The 16,859-nt window shown below is 34.8% G+C and overlaps 1 protein-coding gene across 1 annotated transcript in view; it reads right to left on the bottom strand.

Moving 5' to 3' along the window:
* Positions 1–16,859, bottom strand: part of ATR (ATR serine/threonine kinase) — a 106,898-nt gene that overhangs the window by 13,865 nt on the left and 76,174 nt on the right. The window contains 9 exon segments of the mRNA XM_043595227.1: positions 2,487–2,637; positions 4,859–5,002; positions 7,565–7,765; positions 9,312–9,446; positions 10,384–10,616; positions 11,055–11,152; positions 11,953–12,095; positions 13,853–14,032; positions 16,662–16,821. Of these exon segments, the coding sequence (XP_043451162.1) occupies positions 2,487–2,637; positions 4,859–5,002; positions 7,565–7,765; positions 9,312–9,446; positions 10,384–10,616; positions 11,055–11,152; positions 11,953–12,095; positions 13,853–14,032; positions 16,662–16,821 (1,445 nt within the window).

Genomic DNA, 16,859 nt, shown 5'->3' with positions numbered 1-16,859 from the left:
TATAGCCTGATATGGGGCTCAATCCCACAACCCTGGGATCATGATTGGAGCTGCAATCAAGAGTAAGATACTCAACTGACTGAGCCACTCAGGTACCTCGGTTTGGTGCTTTTTACACCCAAGGCAGAGCCAAAGTTTTAAGGATAAGTTTGAGATTTGATGTTTTCAGTCTCAAATGTTACATAATTCCCATATGTTCACGGTATTTAAAAAAGTTTTTTTTAATATTAAAAAAAATCCGGGGCGCCTGGATGGCTCAGTCAGTTAGGCGTCCGACTTCGGTTCAGGTCATGATCTCGCGGCCCGTGGGTTCGAGCCCTGCGTCGGGCTCTGTGCTGACAGCTCAGAGCCTGGAGCCTGTTTCAGATCCTGCGTCTCCCTCGTTCTCTGACCCTCCCCTGTTCATGCTCTGTCTCTCTCTGTCTCAAAAATAAATAAATGTTTAAAAAAAAATTTAAAAAAATCCAATAACAATAACTAAAACTTATACAATATTTCATCCTTCCAATAAAATAGTCAATAGTAAATTCCTTGGAATAAGAGTCCAGTGTGTGAGTTTCAGCTCTGCAACTTATCACCTTTGTGAATGTGGGGAAGTTACTTAACCTCTGTACTGTACATAAAATAGGGATAATCACTTAACAATAAAAAACAAGGCATATAACATACTTAGCACAACGATACAGTAATTTATAAATGTTACTTATTGTTATGGGTTAAATTGTACCCTAAAAAAATGTGTTTAAGTCCTAACCCCTGGTACCTATGAATGTGACCTTAATTGAAAGTAGGGTTGCTGCCCATATAATAAAGTTAAGATGAGGTCATTATGGTGGGCCCTTAATACACTATGACTGTGTATAAAATACTGTATAAGAAAACAGACATATAGACTTAGGGACCACACTGTATGATGACGGAGAATAGAGCTAGTAAAGTGATGAGTCTATAAGCTAAGTAACATCAAATATTGCTGAAGACAGCAGAAGCTGACAGAAATGCATGGAAGTTTCTCTGCTAGAGCTTGCAGAGAGATGGCCCTACTGACACCAAGATTTTGGATTCACAATTCTCAAATTGTGAAAGAATACATTTTTGTTGTTTGTAGCACTTTGTTACAGTGGCCCTAGGGAAGATAATAACTTATTTTCTACCTTATTCTGATAATTTCACCTATCATCCCATATATTCTTCATCTAGCTATTCTTAATGTCTGTATCTTTTATAACAATAGTACAATTACCTAAGGAACTCAATATTGTTACGATATTATTAACTAACCTTTAGACCTTATCAAATTTCACCAAATGTCCCACTACTATCCTTTGTCTGGGCCAGGATCCAATCAGGATCCCTTATTACACTCAGCTGTCATTATCTCCTTAATGTCCTCAAATGTGAGTAATTTTTGTCTTTGTCTTTGATTACCTTGAAATTTTTTAAGAGTTCTAACCAGTCATATTTTTGTTTCTCCACTGTAAAGTTACTACTTTTCTTCCTTTTTAATTAAGAAGTAGCTTATGGGGAGATACTTTGAGACCCTACAAATAACCTTTTGCCTATTAATTTCAACATCCATTGATAATCGCTGCCTGCAATAATTATTATTGTGGTACTTGCTAATTGGTGATTTTCTTTTCCATAATTTCCTCTACATTCATTAACTACAAGGAAGATCTATTATGTATTGTAAGGAAGAACTGTTCCTACTTCCCTACTTATTTATTGAAGCATTTATTTACATCAGTGTGGACTCATGTCAGTTTTATTCCATGAGTTATAATCTATACTATCATTATTTATTTTCTTGCTCAAATTATCTGAGGCTTGGCCAGTTGGAGTCTCTAATTCCAATCTAATACTTTTGGCTTTATTCAAACCTTCTTTCTCCTTTTCTTTCTCTGACAGTGGAAGAAAACTAGCTCTCATTATCCATAATATATTTATTCATTTGCTAAAGTTGAGTATACAGGGGCACTTGGGTGGCTCAGTCGGTTAGGCATCCAACTTCAGCTCAGGTCATGATCTCACAGCTCATGGGTTCGAGCTCCGCGTCGGGCTCTGTGCTGACAGCTCAGAGCCTGAAGCCTACTTCTGATTCTGTATCTCCCTCAGTCTCTGTCCCTCCCCTGCTCATGCTCTCTCTTTCTCTCTCAAAAATAAATAAACATTAAAAATAAATAAATAAAAAATAAAGTTGAGTATACATGTAAAGTAGTTTCAGAATTGCTAACCAAAACCTCTGTGAAAAACAAATTTTCATGTACATTTTTGTAAGCTACATCAAATTTTTCGGGATAAAGATAGAGAAGGAAGGTGTAAAGACAAACACCTTAGTACTTCTGTATATAGACTATCATTTGACCTAGAAATTCTACTATGGCTTATTAAAAAAAAGGTACAATGAGATATGTTAATAACAATTATACATGTTAGTAGATTTTATACTCATTACATATTTGTACTTTAAGAATTCATTTTAGTACCCTTTTCCTTATATAGTTTGGTCAGAATAGGTCTCAAGCCAGCAGTGTTGTTAACCCATTCAATAATCCCACATTCATCATTCAGGGGAATAACTGCGTATGTTCGGATATGAAGTTCTCTTCTGCGAGATTCTGCATCTTTTCTCAAGCACTATTAAAAAAAAAACAACACATAAACTTAAAAATTCAGAATTCTACATGTCATGTCAAATATATCTAAAAATTATTCATTTCATAGCAAAAGAATGTCAGTGAAAGTTTACTCTGTGGTATAGATGAATAATTCTTCAGAATGGTAGGAAAGGATACTACTAGGATAGTATCCATCCTCTTTTTTCCAAATCATTAAAAATGCCTTGGGCAAGTCCCTCTTTTTTAATTATTCACTGAGAATTATTCACTATTCATGGGCAACCCATTCACTTTTTTAATTATTAACGTGAGAATACTGTGTTGAAAGTATTAAGGTTGTATATTCAATGACAAAATGTTCTTTCACGGTTTACTGCTTTATAGATATTACTGAAATATTAAGTCCTTAGGTACAAAGACTGCTATTTAATTTCGATTATCTCAAAAATTTATAAACAAAAAAGTATGAGTTTTATGATGTCCTTAAAATTTTTATTTTATATATCGTATAAAAATTTTATTTTTATTCTTGCAGCTTGATATCACAGCTTCATTTGAAAAACTATCTCCTAGCAGAAGAAAGCTTTTTACATCTCATTTGATTAATTCTGAATTAATTTAGGAAAGGATAAACAGTATTTTGTTTAATTCTGGAACTGTAGGACATAAACAGACTAAGCATACAAATATAATTGCAATTTGTCCAATTCAAAAGCACAACCACTAGCCAAAAACATATTTTAAATGCCAGGAATAAGTAGGCTACATAAATGTCAGCCAAACAGTATAATATTAGAATTTACATGTAAAGATCAGTTTGTGGTCTCCTAGACAAACACAGACTGTAGTTTTGAAAATCAGGCTACTGTATCTGACCACGGCAATGAGGAGAATAGTAACAAAATAAATTAATCAGTAACAAAACTGAAAAAGATACATTTATAAACTAAAGCCAGGCCATCTAATACTCCTAACCAGAAAAACACTCAAGGGAGCTTCAGATGAACATACTAATTGGTTTAACAGTCAGTGAATTAAGTTACCAATTTACCAAACATTTAAAAAAGGTTTTTTAGGGGCGCCTGGGTGGCTCAGTTGATTGAGCGTCCGACTTCGGCTCAGGTCATGATCTCACGGTTCCCGATTTCAAGCCCCACATAGGGCTCTGTGCTGACAGCTCGGAGCCTGGACCCTGCTTTGGACTCTGTGTCTCCCTCCTTCTCTGCCCCTTCCCTGCTCATGCTCTCTCTCAAAAATAAATAAAAATATTAAAACAAAACAAAACAAAACTTTATACCACATTAAAAGCCCATTTCAAAGGCAATATGAAATGAAGGACTTTTTAAAAAATTTATTTAAAATGTTTGGGAAGGGCGATTGGGTGGCTCAATCGATTAAGCATCTGACTTCAACTCAGGTTATGATCTCGCCGTTTGTGAGTTCAAGCCCTGTGTTGGGCTCTGTGCTGACAGCTTGGAGCCTGGAGCCTACTTCAGATTCTGTCTCTCCCTCTCTCTCTGCCCCTCCTGTACTCGTGTTCTCTCTCTCTCTCTCAAAAAACATAATAAACATTAAAAAAAAAAAGCATTCAACAGAAAATATTTTCCCTCATTAACACGTCTTACACATTTTTCTCAATATAATAAAGGTAATCTAATTTTTTAAAAAGTTACATGAACCCAGCAATTCCACTTCTGTATACACACTCAAAAGACTGAATGCAGGAATTCAACGAGTTATTTATATACCTATGTTCATGGCAGCATTATTCACAATAGCAAAAGGTAGAAACATTCTGTGTCCCTTGATAGATGAATGAATAAACAAAATGCAATATACACATACAATGGTATATTATTCAGCCTTATAAGGGAAAAAAATTCTGACACATTGTAACATGGATGAAACCTGAAGACAATACCAAGTGAAAAAGCCGGGAAAAAAGGCCCAAAACTATATGATTCCACTTCTACAAGGTACCTAGAGTAGTCAAATTCATAGAGATAGAAAGTAGAATGGTGGTTACCAGAGGCTGGGGAGGAAGAGGAATGAGGAGTTATTGTTTACTGGATAGAGAGTTTTGGTATGAAAAGATGGCAAAAGTTCTGGAGAGGGATGGTGGGGATGGTTGCACAACAATGTGTATGTACTTAATGTCACTCTATTTGCATACTGAAAAGTTCCTATCACAATGATAGTAATTACTGTAATTCTAAAATTAAAGCAAACTATCTCCAAACCTTATTAATCAAGGAATTAAATTCCATCAGTCTACAATCCTTTCTCAGGTCATCTTTAGGCTTACACATCATGATGTAGAACTTTCCATCTGATCCTTTCAAAGAGATCTTCTTTGGTTTCTGAAGGGATGCAAGAATTTCCACCTAAAAGATGATGAATTACATATAAGTTAAGGTCAAGATTCTTTAAATTTGTTATTTTTTATTTTTTTTAAGAGAGAGTGTGTGTGAGTAGGGGAGAGGGGCAGAGGGAGAGGGGGAACTATAGAAAAAGAGAAAGAGAGAGAGAAAGAGGGAGGGAGGGAGAGAGCGCGCACGCGCACCTGATGAAGGGCTCAATCTCAGGACCATGAGATCATGACCTGAGCCGAAATCAAGAGTGTGCCGCTTAACCAACTGAGCCACCCTGGCATTCCCATTTAAACTTTTATATTTAAAAATTGTGCTACCTAACAAAAAGAATATAATAACCTATATTGTGTAGTAAGTTTATTATTTTAATGATTTCTTTTTTTTTTTAATGTTTATTTATTTTTGAGAGAGACAGAGCATGAGCAGGGGAGGGGCAGAAAGGGAGGGAGACACAGAAATCCAAAGCAGGCTCCAGGCTCCGAGGTGTCAGCACAGAGCCTGACATGGGTCTCAAACCCACGAAATGCGAGATCATGGCCTGAGATGAAGTCAGACGCTTAACAAACTGAGCCACCCAGGTGCCCCTTTAAAGATGTCTTTGATCGTAATCACCTATCATCTATGAAAAGAATGGGTTGCCCATGAATAGAGACCCATTTTCACCCATTAGGAGTGGATATAAAGTAAAAGGATTACTTTATCAGCAATATAAGTGCTTATACATCTAAACTTAGGTATTCTCTTCAGAACAGTCACAATGTTTAAATGACTTTTGAAACATTTTTCAGAGCCTGTCTTCAGAGCTGTAGGCACTGTTTTTAAATCTTATTTTTAATGTTTATTTATTTTTAAGAGAGGGAAAAGACAGAGCACAAGCAGGGGAGGGGGAGAGAGAGAGAGAGAGAGAGAGAGAGAGAGAGAGAGAGAGAGAGAGAGAGAGAGAGAGAGAGAATCTGAAGCAGGGTCCAGGCTCCAACCTGTCAGCACAGAGCACGATGCAGGACTCAAACTCACGAGCAGTGAGATCATGACCTGAGCCGAAGTCGGACGCTAAACCGACTGAGCCACCCAGGTGCCCCTAAATATCTTTAGGGTAAGAAATGATTATCAATTTAATGTAACTTGATTTTTGAAAAAAGAAACTCTTTCCAAAATCAAGTCTACCTAATAAGGTGAGTCAATAAGCTGAGTATTATTAAGTTAAAAACAAAACCTGATTATAAGTAAGAATGATTTCATTATATGGTTTAGTATCTGGCTATGAAGCAATTAAATGTTTTGATCTATAGACTTGCTGGAACAAACACAGTTATGAAAAGTATTTACTTAGGGGGTGCCTGGATGGCTCAGTCAGTTGAGCATCTGAAATCGGCTCAGATCATGATCTCATGGTTCATGAGTGCAAGCATGCGAGCCCTATGTTGGCCTCTCTACTGTCAGTACAAAGCCCCCTTCGGATCCTCTATTCCCACCCTCTCTCTGCCACTCACCCACTCTCTCCCTGAAAATTAAATAAACATTAAAAAAAATTCACTTAGAAATGCTCTAGTACCATTTCTTTAAAATAGTCATATATTTAAGTGCCTAGGTGGCTCAGTCAGTTAAGCACCCAGCTTTGGCTCAAGTCATGATCTCGTGGTTTGTGGGTTCGAGCCCTGCATCAGGCTTTGCGCTGACAGCTCAGAGCCTGGAGCCTGCTTTGGATTCTGTGTCTCCTTGTCTCTCTGCTCCTCCCCCATCACTCACACACATGCGCTCTCTCTTGCTTTCTCTCTCAAAAATAAATGAACATTAAAATAAAATAAAAAATAAAATAGTTACATTTATAGTTACATATTATACTTCAAAAAAAAATCAAGTTCTTCTTAGCTGAATTTTGTGTCCTTCCAAAGTATAAACAAAAACTATATTTTGTTCTTTTTTTCTCCATTTTTAGGACAAAAGAAAGTATGGAAAAGTCAAATTGTGGAAAATAAAAATTATACTCAAACTAAAACAATATGAACATCTAAAAAATCAAAATACTCAGTTAATCATTTTTTTAAGGACACTGTCCTAGGGGTTATACATGATTAAAAGGAAAATAAGTCTAAATATTGTGTGTGTATATCTTACAATGCACAAGGGAAGATAAAATGTATCTGATTGAAAAGCTGACGAAACAAAAGTAGCGCATGATTAGAAAAAGACATGTAATGTTAGCAATATGTACTAGAAAAATTGAGAAGAGAAAATGTGTTCAAGGGAGGACATAAAAAGCTAAAAATTCTGAAGGAACCATCTCCCCTAGTATGCTATTTAAGATGCATGGCTCTTGTTCATCATAATACACATTAAAAAAGTACCAGTCTTCTCCATATGGATATTTTTGTGGGTCATAGATCTTGGGAACATTTTTAACATTTAATTTTGTCCCACTGGTATAAAGTTTTACTTTTCTGTACTTCTAATCATTTTTTTCTTTGTAAATACAATTTACTTACTCTCTGAGAAAGACACCTTTAAACTTACTTTGCCGTTTCTAACTTCACTAAATTTTAAAATTGTAGTTAGTTATGTAACATTGAAGTTTACCGTATCATCAAAGCTGGCAATATAGGCCCAATGCCCAGGAAATGGCTCGTGGTTGGCATGAGCACCCGGAATTGATGGAAGAGTAGGTATCATGACTGACTGTAAAGGAATGAGGATTTCACTAAATGTTGGTTCTTCTACCAGCTTTTTAAGCATTTTAAAATGAGTGCTCATGCTTAATGTAGAACTACTTCCATCCACCTGGGGGAAAAAAAAAACAGTACGTTTTAATTACTCTGTGTTTACCTTGAATTGTAGAATGCTTAATTTCAACCAAAACAAAAATTTCATTTCTACAGTATTTTAATTACAATGGTTAAGCAGTCAGTGGTTTTCTAAGAATTTTTTATACATCTCATTTTACCTACTCTGTATTCTTTCACTGCATCAGTAATAGTACCTATACCACAGGGCTGTTTAATGACTAAAGGAGATAATAAAGGAGATAATAGAGGCATATAGTCTATTATCCCCTCTTACAAAATCCAAAAAGTTGTGTAAATCAAACCTTTTATTCAGTACTAAATCTCATTTGGCAGCAAAATGATACCTGAACTTCTCACTTAGAGCAAAGATTAGTATGTTTTACTGCAGAAACAGTTATGTAACCGATTATGGGACATTTTAACAGAATAACTGCAGTAGGGATACTCAATATTAAGTACATACACTGCATTACCTTTAAAAATCTGAAAATTCTGAATTCCTAAATGTAGCTGGCTATAAAAATTTCAGATAAAGAACTGAAAACTTATACATGTATAGCATTTAGAAAAGTGCCAGTGCATAGTAAATGTTTACCATTATCATAACACTGTCTTTGATAATGCCAAGTACATCAAAGGTCAAATAGGACTAATGCAGATAGCAAAAACATATTTTTCTTTCAAGGCGTTTATTGATGAAGGGAAGGTGAGACATAGAATAGTCTATATTTTCTTATCTATAAAGAGCTAATAGACTGAATATGTATGTAAAGTGAAATCTAGCTATTTACTTATAAAGAGTCTCTTTCTCCCTCCTTATAACTATCCTCATTCCCTACTTTTACCTTTTCTAGGTATTCTTTAGGGTACTTTTCCAATTCCTTGGGTAAAAGAGTGGGTTACCCCTTAAGCATGTTCATTACAGAAATATACTGAAAAAAGTAGTTATTAAACTAGATGATAATCATCTCCTTTCTTCCCTATGATTCTATCAACTCCTCAAGGCAGCAGAACATGTCTTATTTATCTTTGTTTCAGCATAGTGCCTGTTCCCTCAAAGGCAATGAAATAAATGTGTACTGAAAGAATGAAATGAAATGAAAATCAAAACTCCAATCTTCTTTCCTCTCATATCTGTAGGTTAACATGTAAGTTTTGAAACTTTAAAGATATGACACAAAATAATAACAGAGATAACTATGAGTATTTTACATATTTATATTTTTAGAGCCTATTTCATATCCCTCTACTTAAATTATTTCTAATAGATATGGATAATTTACTCTCTGAATAATCTACATTAAAAAGAGCTTTTAGAAATTTTTGAGTATATTTGTTTGAGAGAGGGACAGGTTAGAAAATTTAAAAACAGCTTTATTGAGGTTAAGTACACAATTTGATGAATTTTGATGTATGTGTACACTCATTTGTTAGAATTTTCACTGAACTAATCAAATGAAAGACAACCAGCTAAAATCATATAGAAGTTTTGTATAAATTATCCAGTACTGGTCTATAAGTAGTAAGATTTATGATCATACCGGTTTATTGCACAATTCTAGAAGCTTATCTGTTAGGCGAGTTGCATCTCCAACAAACTTTTCTAAGGATTTTTTCATATGAATAGCTTTATTTAGGATTTCCTTGCATCTGTTCACACGCATGGGATAAGAAGACTGTCATAAAAAAAATTAAATGTAGTTTTATAAAAGATTTTAAAAAAATAACAAAATTTTGACACAAATCAACTTAAAAAGTATTCATGATGATGATGAGAATTTATACTATTCAAATTTCCTGGTAATCAATTCGGCAATGCTTTCAACAGCCATAAAAATGCTGTTATCTTATGAATTCCATTCTTAGAATTTATCCTGGTAGAATAATCAGAAATGAGAATACAGATGTCTTTAGATGTATTACAAGAGTAAAACTATGGAAAACCAACAGTTAAATAAATTACAGAAAGTAAATTACTATAGAATTTTATATAATTATTAAAACTGTGTCTTCAAAGAATATTGAATTCATACGAACATGCTTATGGTAACAATTGTAGGTGAAAAATATCAAATTCTCTACCTCTATAATCCAAATTTAGCATTAAAATATGCATAGAAAATATACATACAAAAATAAGGAAGAATATTAATGGTAGAATTAGTGAATTTTAGTTTTCCTTTTTAGATCTCTGTGTATTTTCCAAATTCTCCAAAATATTTATAATTAAATATATTTACCACCTTATAAATGCTTATTAATAATGCAATAAAGCTTTTCTATTATTAAAAGTTTAGGTACTTTAGATAAAACACTTTGAAAAAAGTAGGCTACCATTTTTATACCATGCACTAAAAGTTTATTAGACTTCATAGAGAAACAGGATGCTGAATTCTTTGACCTTAACGTACCTGTCCTTTCATTTGATATGGTACATATTCCTGAACTTTAAAATGACATATAATGCTTTAATTTCTCTTTTTTCAAGTATTTAAAATTAATGTTTTACTACTAATCTAAGAAAGAAACAATGGAACTTACATCTTCATATTAACATTAAATAATCAATGCCATATAAAATGGAAAATGACACTGTAGTGACTGTTATATTACCTTTGACACAGCTGTCATCATCCACATTGCTTGTTGAGGATAGGCCAGAAACACTTTGGCTATAATTTCCATCAAGACAACAAAAACTTCATCGTGAGAATGACAAATTCGGGAGATCAACTGTGAAAAAGCAGTCAAAAACTGATATGGTGCTAAGTGATTTGTGTGCTCTGTAATAACCTTGTTTATTTTAGCTAAATCATTTCTCATTTGTACACGATCAGAACGGCCAGCTGGAAAAAAACAAATCAAAGTTAAAAAAACAGTGAAGAAAAAACAGTTAAAATATTCAGGGTCACTGAAAAACTCAAAGGCAATTAATTTTCACTAGAAACACAGAATAAGCCACAGTTCATTGTAATTTTTAGGATAACTTATTTGGTTTAAACTAGTTCCTCTCAATATGTGTTGGGTTCTTGAACGAATGAGAAGATTCTCATTTGCAGGCTGTGAACTGCAACAACTAAGTCCATGCGTTTAGTCCATGGACTAACAACTAAGTCCACGCATTTCCTCTTTTCTTAACTTTAGTTTCTTACTCACACTTACATGCAATCTTAATTATCAAATTTATTTCTAGCTTTTTGTAAGTTAGATTGCCAAGCCAAATGTGACTTTATGCTAAAGTTAAAATTCTTATCCCTTGAAATTTTTACATAAAAAAATTATACCTTTTTCCCATTCATATGCCTTAGCACCAAAATCAAGCCATAGTGATAACATTCGTGGCATTGACTGATATATGAATTGGTTCCCATATTGTAGAGATCTGCAATTTTACAGAAAAAGAATGTTATTAACACAGTGCTCTTTTTTTACATTATGTAGATTAAAATGTAAAGACTTAAACTACCACTTGAATTTTGCATAGCCTTCTGACAAAAATTATGCTGTCAGTATTTCTTCTTAGTAGAGGTTACCTTCGACTCCCTTATCTCTTTTTGTTACTATATTCTTCACTAAGCTCCACATTGCCTATGCCAAGAAGAATGAATGGAATGTCATTATTACTTCTTAGGAAATAATATGTGAAAATATAAACAGTAGGCATGAGACAATACACTAGTTGATTATAATACACTGATATATATAAAATCAAGTTATATTTCACCTGTTATCTAGTCTAAGAGATAAGCTCTTTCTACAAGTCTAATGTCAAAATGATTTTCATATGTATTTCTTAGCAGAATGGGCAGGAAGGAGACATTCCATTGGTAATTAATTATAACCACTAAATATATTACATTAAGAGTCTTCTAAAATTCTAGGGAGGGGGACTCAGAAGCTGAGGGTCTGGAATGGGAAGGGCACTTAATTTTCATTGTATAATACTGGTACTGCTGAATTTAAAAAAAATATACACACACACACATACACGCACACTACTTTTTCCACTAATAAAGTTTAGTTTTTAAAAGGAAGAAAGAATGATATAAAGAAAAAACATATCTTATCTAAGGTTAAAGACAATCAGTGGCGAAACAGAAAATGTCCTGAACACATTAAGATCTGTGATAAAAGAGGCACTCTGACATATGTAATCAGCACGCATACAGTTCTCACACTTACCTGCCAAAATGAAGAACTATATACCGAATGAGATCACCCTGCTTTTCCATCTTGTTATCTGTGACCATGGGCATCAATTTGTCATAGTACTTGGCAAGATAAAAATGCCCATCTTCCCACTCTGGCAGGAACAAGGTCACATCCTGTAAAAGAGAATACCAGATGTTCACCTAAGAAACCCCCAAACTATGCTGGGAAATAAAGTATGAATAGATGATTAGGGATCAAAAGTATAAGACCCACATGGAGCCAGAGCAAAGTCAAAGGAACAATGATTCTTTGATTTGGATAAAGAATAGCTGTTTTCTTAAGAAGGTTTTCTTAGGGTAGCTGGTTGCTTCTGGTGGGTTGTCCACTGGCCAACATGAAATAGTGCAGAATAATCAGCTATTTAGGAAAAGAAAACTCCATTTACATTGCCACTTTATATGATACATCAAAATAATTTCCAGATGGATTAAAGTGTTTTATGAATGTGTGCATATATATTTTTTTATTTAAAAAAATCTCAGTGAAAGGAGAATATCAAAGCCCTGAGGACAGGGTTTAAAAGCATAAAAATATGGCTTAAAAAAAAAAAAATTACATCTTATTTTTCTCCAAGATCTGTCACAGATAATTGCCCTCCCTCTCAACTTCATAATCCGGTTTCTAAGAATTCACCTCACACTCACTCCTCAAACTATTTCTTCATGGTTTCAGTCTTCAGTATTCCACTAAAGCAGATCCTTAAATCTAAAAGATCCTTTCCAATTCTGGTCTCATTTGAACTCTCTTCAGCATCTGTTTCTGTTGTTCTCACCACTTCCTCTTGGAAACACTTTCTCCCTTGACTTCTGTGAGGCCACAATCTTCCAAGTTTTTTCCAACCTTTCTGGTCACTCTTACTTTGTCCCCTGTATCATTTCCTTTCCCTTTTCCTGCCTTGTGTATTTATTTTAAAATAACATTATCTGAAATGTGATGGAAAATACATAGGATGGCTGACTACAAAAAACAAAAAAACAAACAAAAAAAACCTTTTAAATGAAGTTCCACTCTTAATTCAAGCAAGTTTGAGAACATAGTTTGAACCAGGAACCTTAAATCTTGAGTTTACCCTGAATCTATTCTTGAAAATTTATTATAGATGGCAACCTGCCTGTGGATAGAGGAGAGAATGACATGACTAGATGTATGGAACAAATGCTGGATTCATATGCCCAACCAGCCACAGGGACAAGGCTGCCAGTGTCCCTTCCCCATGTAGTCACTGAAGCAAAGAGGATGAAGGAAATATACAAAAATTTTCAGGTTTAAAAAATTTCAGGATTAGAAAATGCTTGGGCTTCTCTCTCTGCCCCTACCCTGCTTGTCCTCTCCCACCTCTTGTTCTCACAATAAAAAAATAAACTTAAAAAAAAAAATGCTCTTCCAACTAAGCCAGCCATGTGCCCCCCCAATCCTACAGGTTTTGATAGGTTGTATTTTTATTATCATTTAGTCTATTATTATAGATAATTTTTAAATTTCCACTGCAATTTCTTCTTTGATTCATGGGTTATTGGGAAGTAGCTCTCTCACAATACCATCAATGTAAAGCTTAATACTTAGTAAGGAAGGTATACATTGCGTTTGTTCAAAAAATTGCAGGATGAAATGTGATTACCTTTAGGAGGGTGAAAGGGTGGGTCATAGAGTACTAATAATATTCTACTTCTTGACCTGGGTGATGGTTTCTTGAGTGTATTTGCTTCGTGATTAATTCTTCTTATGCTATCTATACTACTAAAAAGTCAAAAAGTTTCCTGGGTATTTTTATACATGTGTTTTTCCATACAGACTTTAAAATCATTTTATCCATTTGCAAAAACAAAAAAAGATTGAACTCTTAATGAAACTGCATTATACATATACTTGCCTTATATTTTTTCATAACTGCATTGCTTTCAAAGTTAGCTGTTTCTTCCATAAATCGGCCCACTAGCAGCATAGCTCGACCATGGATTAACATGTTCTTACTCTCGGTTGGGGTTTTATTTTCAGGAAAACATAATTCAACACCCTTCTGAAGAACAATTAGTGCCTGGTGAACATCACCCTAAAAGGAAAAAGGAAACAATAAGCCTTTTAATTTAAAAGCATATTTCTGTTTTTGAAAAACAAGATTGTTAGCATTTAAAGACCATTAAGTATGTTTTATGTATAAATCTTTGTAATTTCATGTTCATGTCTCATTTCCCCCCTGTGAAAGTAAAATCCTAAAAAGGAAGCATTGCTTCAAATCACATAGAGCTCAAATTCATTCATTAATTCACTCATTCATTCTTACAGTCAATCAAAGTACAAGAAACTGAACACATATGTAGATGACTAGGGATAAACACGAATAAATCAAAATCTCTGGCTTAAAAAAGTTCATAGTCAAGTGAAGAAATAGACTATATAAAATAGCAACACGATGTGAAGTTCTATTAACAGAGGAATATATATGGGTATAATTAAGGACAGAAGGGACGCTTCTAAATCTACATGAAGGTACAGGAAAATGGAGGAGAGCAACAGTCAGGAAAGGTTACCAAATGAAGGTAATTTAAATTAGGTCTTAAATAATAAATAGCAATTTTCTTGAAATGTATTCAGTGAAGGACATTCTTGGTAGAAGGAGGAATAAAAATTTTACTGGAAAAGGTAAGTAATCTGGTTTTACCTGACGCCTAAAGGGTCTATGAGATAGTGACAAGTGAAGCTGAAGAGGGAGAGTGGAACTCGATCAGGAAAAGCCTTGTGTACTTTCTAGGGGTCAGACTTCATAATAAATGTATGAAGCATACTTCAGAAGATTTATCAGAGGAGCTACATGATTCAATGTCCATTTTAGAAAGATCACAGACTGCAGTAATGGGCACAGAGGAATAGGCAAATTAAAAAAAAAGGCTATTAATATTATTAGAGGCTGTAAATGTTAAAAGGCATGCATGAAAGCAACAGAGATAAACAAGAGGGAGACGATTCAAAAGATGTTTCTTTTTTAACTTTCAAATATACAATATGGTATTATTAACTATAGTCACCACCATGCTGTACATTACACCCCCATGACTTTTCTATTTTATAACTGGAAGTATGTATCAAAATATCAAAAGATGGGGTGCCTGAGTGGCTCAGTCAGTTAAGCATCTGACTTTGGTTCGGGTTATGATCTCATGGTTTGTGAGTGTGAGCCCCACATCGGGCTTTCTGCTGTCAGCACAGAACCTGCTTCAGAGCTTCTGTCTCCCTCTCTCTCTGCCCCTCCCCCAACTCACACACACTGTGAGTTTTCATTTATTTATCTCAAACATAAATAAACATTAAAAAAAAATTCAGGGTGCCTGGGTGGCTCAGTCAGTTGAGCGTCCGACTTCAGCTCAGGTCATGATCTCATGAGCCCCACATCAGGCTCTGTGCTGACAGCTCGGAGCCTGGAGCCTGCTTTGGATTCTGTGACTTCCTCTCCCTCTGCCCCTCCCCTGCATGTTCTCTCTCTCTCTCTCTCTCTCTCTCTCTCTCTCTCTCTCAAAAACAAAAACATTAAATTTTTTTTTAAAAATCCAAAGTGGGGTACTTGGCTGGCTCAGTTGGTGGAGCATGCAACTCTTGATTTCAGGGTCATGAATTCAAGCCCCATGTCTACAGGTAGAGTCTACTTAAAAAAAAATCAAAAGATGGATGATGGTAGATTTAGTCTCCAATTGGATGTGGAAAATGAAGGAGAGGAAGAAGTTCAAGATGATGCCCAGATTTCTGTGTTAGATGAGAGGATTCAATAGAGTCTATGTAGAAAAATAGAGAATATAGGAGAAGCAGTTATTGACTGGTAGATGATGAATTGCATTTTGAACACAGTGAATTTAAGGCATTACAATACAGACTAGCACTAGCTCAGAAAATGATCAGGTAATGACAAATATAGGCTGAGTCATTACTTTCGCCTCCACAATAACAGATGGCATCAGCTATAGTTGCTAAATGTCAATTTTCAGAACATGCTATGCTTACTAATTCTAGACTGGTGGCAAGCATAAGGAAATATATAAATAACAGCCATTTAAATCTGTGGCATAACCTTTGCAAGTAGTTCAGATACTCAAAAAAGCTTCTTTCTCATTACCATTGCTTTTATCTGGGGATTGCTGGGCACTTTTGTTCTTATGCTAAACCCTTCCTGATAGGCTAGATTAGAAATTAATCTTGAGTGAAAATGGCAAGTCTACCCAGAACTAATTATCTGCCAAGGATATAAGTAGGGAACAGTATTATTTTCATTTAACAAATAAGTTTTTGAGTGCCTACTGCACAGACTCTGTCTATATACAGAGAGGGTAAAAACAAAGAAAAAATTGGCTGCTTCCCTCAAGAAAAAAAAGGAGGGCAGATGAAAACAAAGAATTGCACTTTCAGCTTGAATGGAAAGCCATTTGGGGACTTCAGGAAAGAAGAAATGGTTTCTTCTAGATTATGGTAGAACGATGAAGAAAGGCGACAGGAAAAGAGTCTGAATTGGGATTAAGGATCATCTCTTAGGCCTTGGTAAAACATACATAATCTACAACATCATATATATATACACATATATATATTCTATATATCATATATATGATGTATATATCTTATATATCATATATATATGATACACACACACACACACACACACACACACACACACGCTGACGTTCCCTTGGCCATACCTTGGACCACAGCCACTTTGCTCTTTCCACATACAGTTCAGCAAGTCGTGATTCTCCAGCATTTAGGAGAGCATTGTAGGCTGTTTGGTGGTGACCAGCCTTCCTAGCTACTCTGGCACTCTGTAGCCAGCATCCTCCAACCATTTCATTATAATCTGGTCTAAATGAGTATGACAAAAACAGACGGGAAGAGAATTT

This window comes from Prionailurus bengalensis, chromosome C2 (assembly GCF_016509475.1).
Source record: "Prionailurus bengalensis isolate Pbe53 chromosome C2, Fcat_Pben_1.1_paternal_pri, whole genome shotgun sequence".
NCBI classification, from domain to species: Eukaryota; Metazoa; Chordata; class Mammalia; order Carnivora; family Felidae; genus Prionailurus; species Prionailurus bengalensis.
Note: the sequence above shows the minus strand (reverse complement) of the source record. Positions and strands in the feature narration are given on the sequence as shown.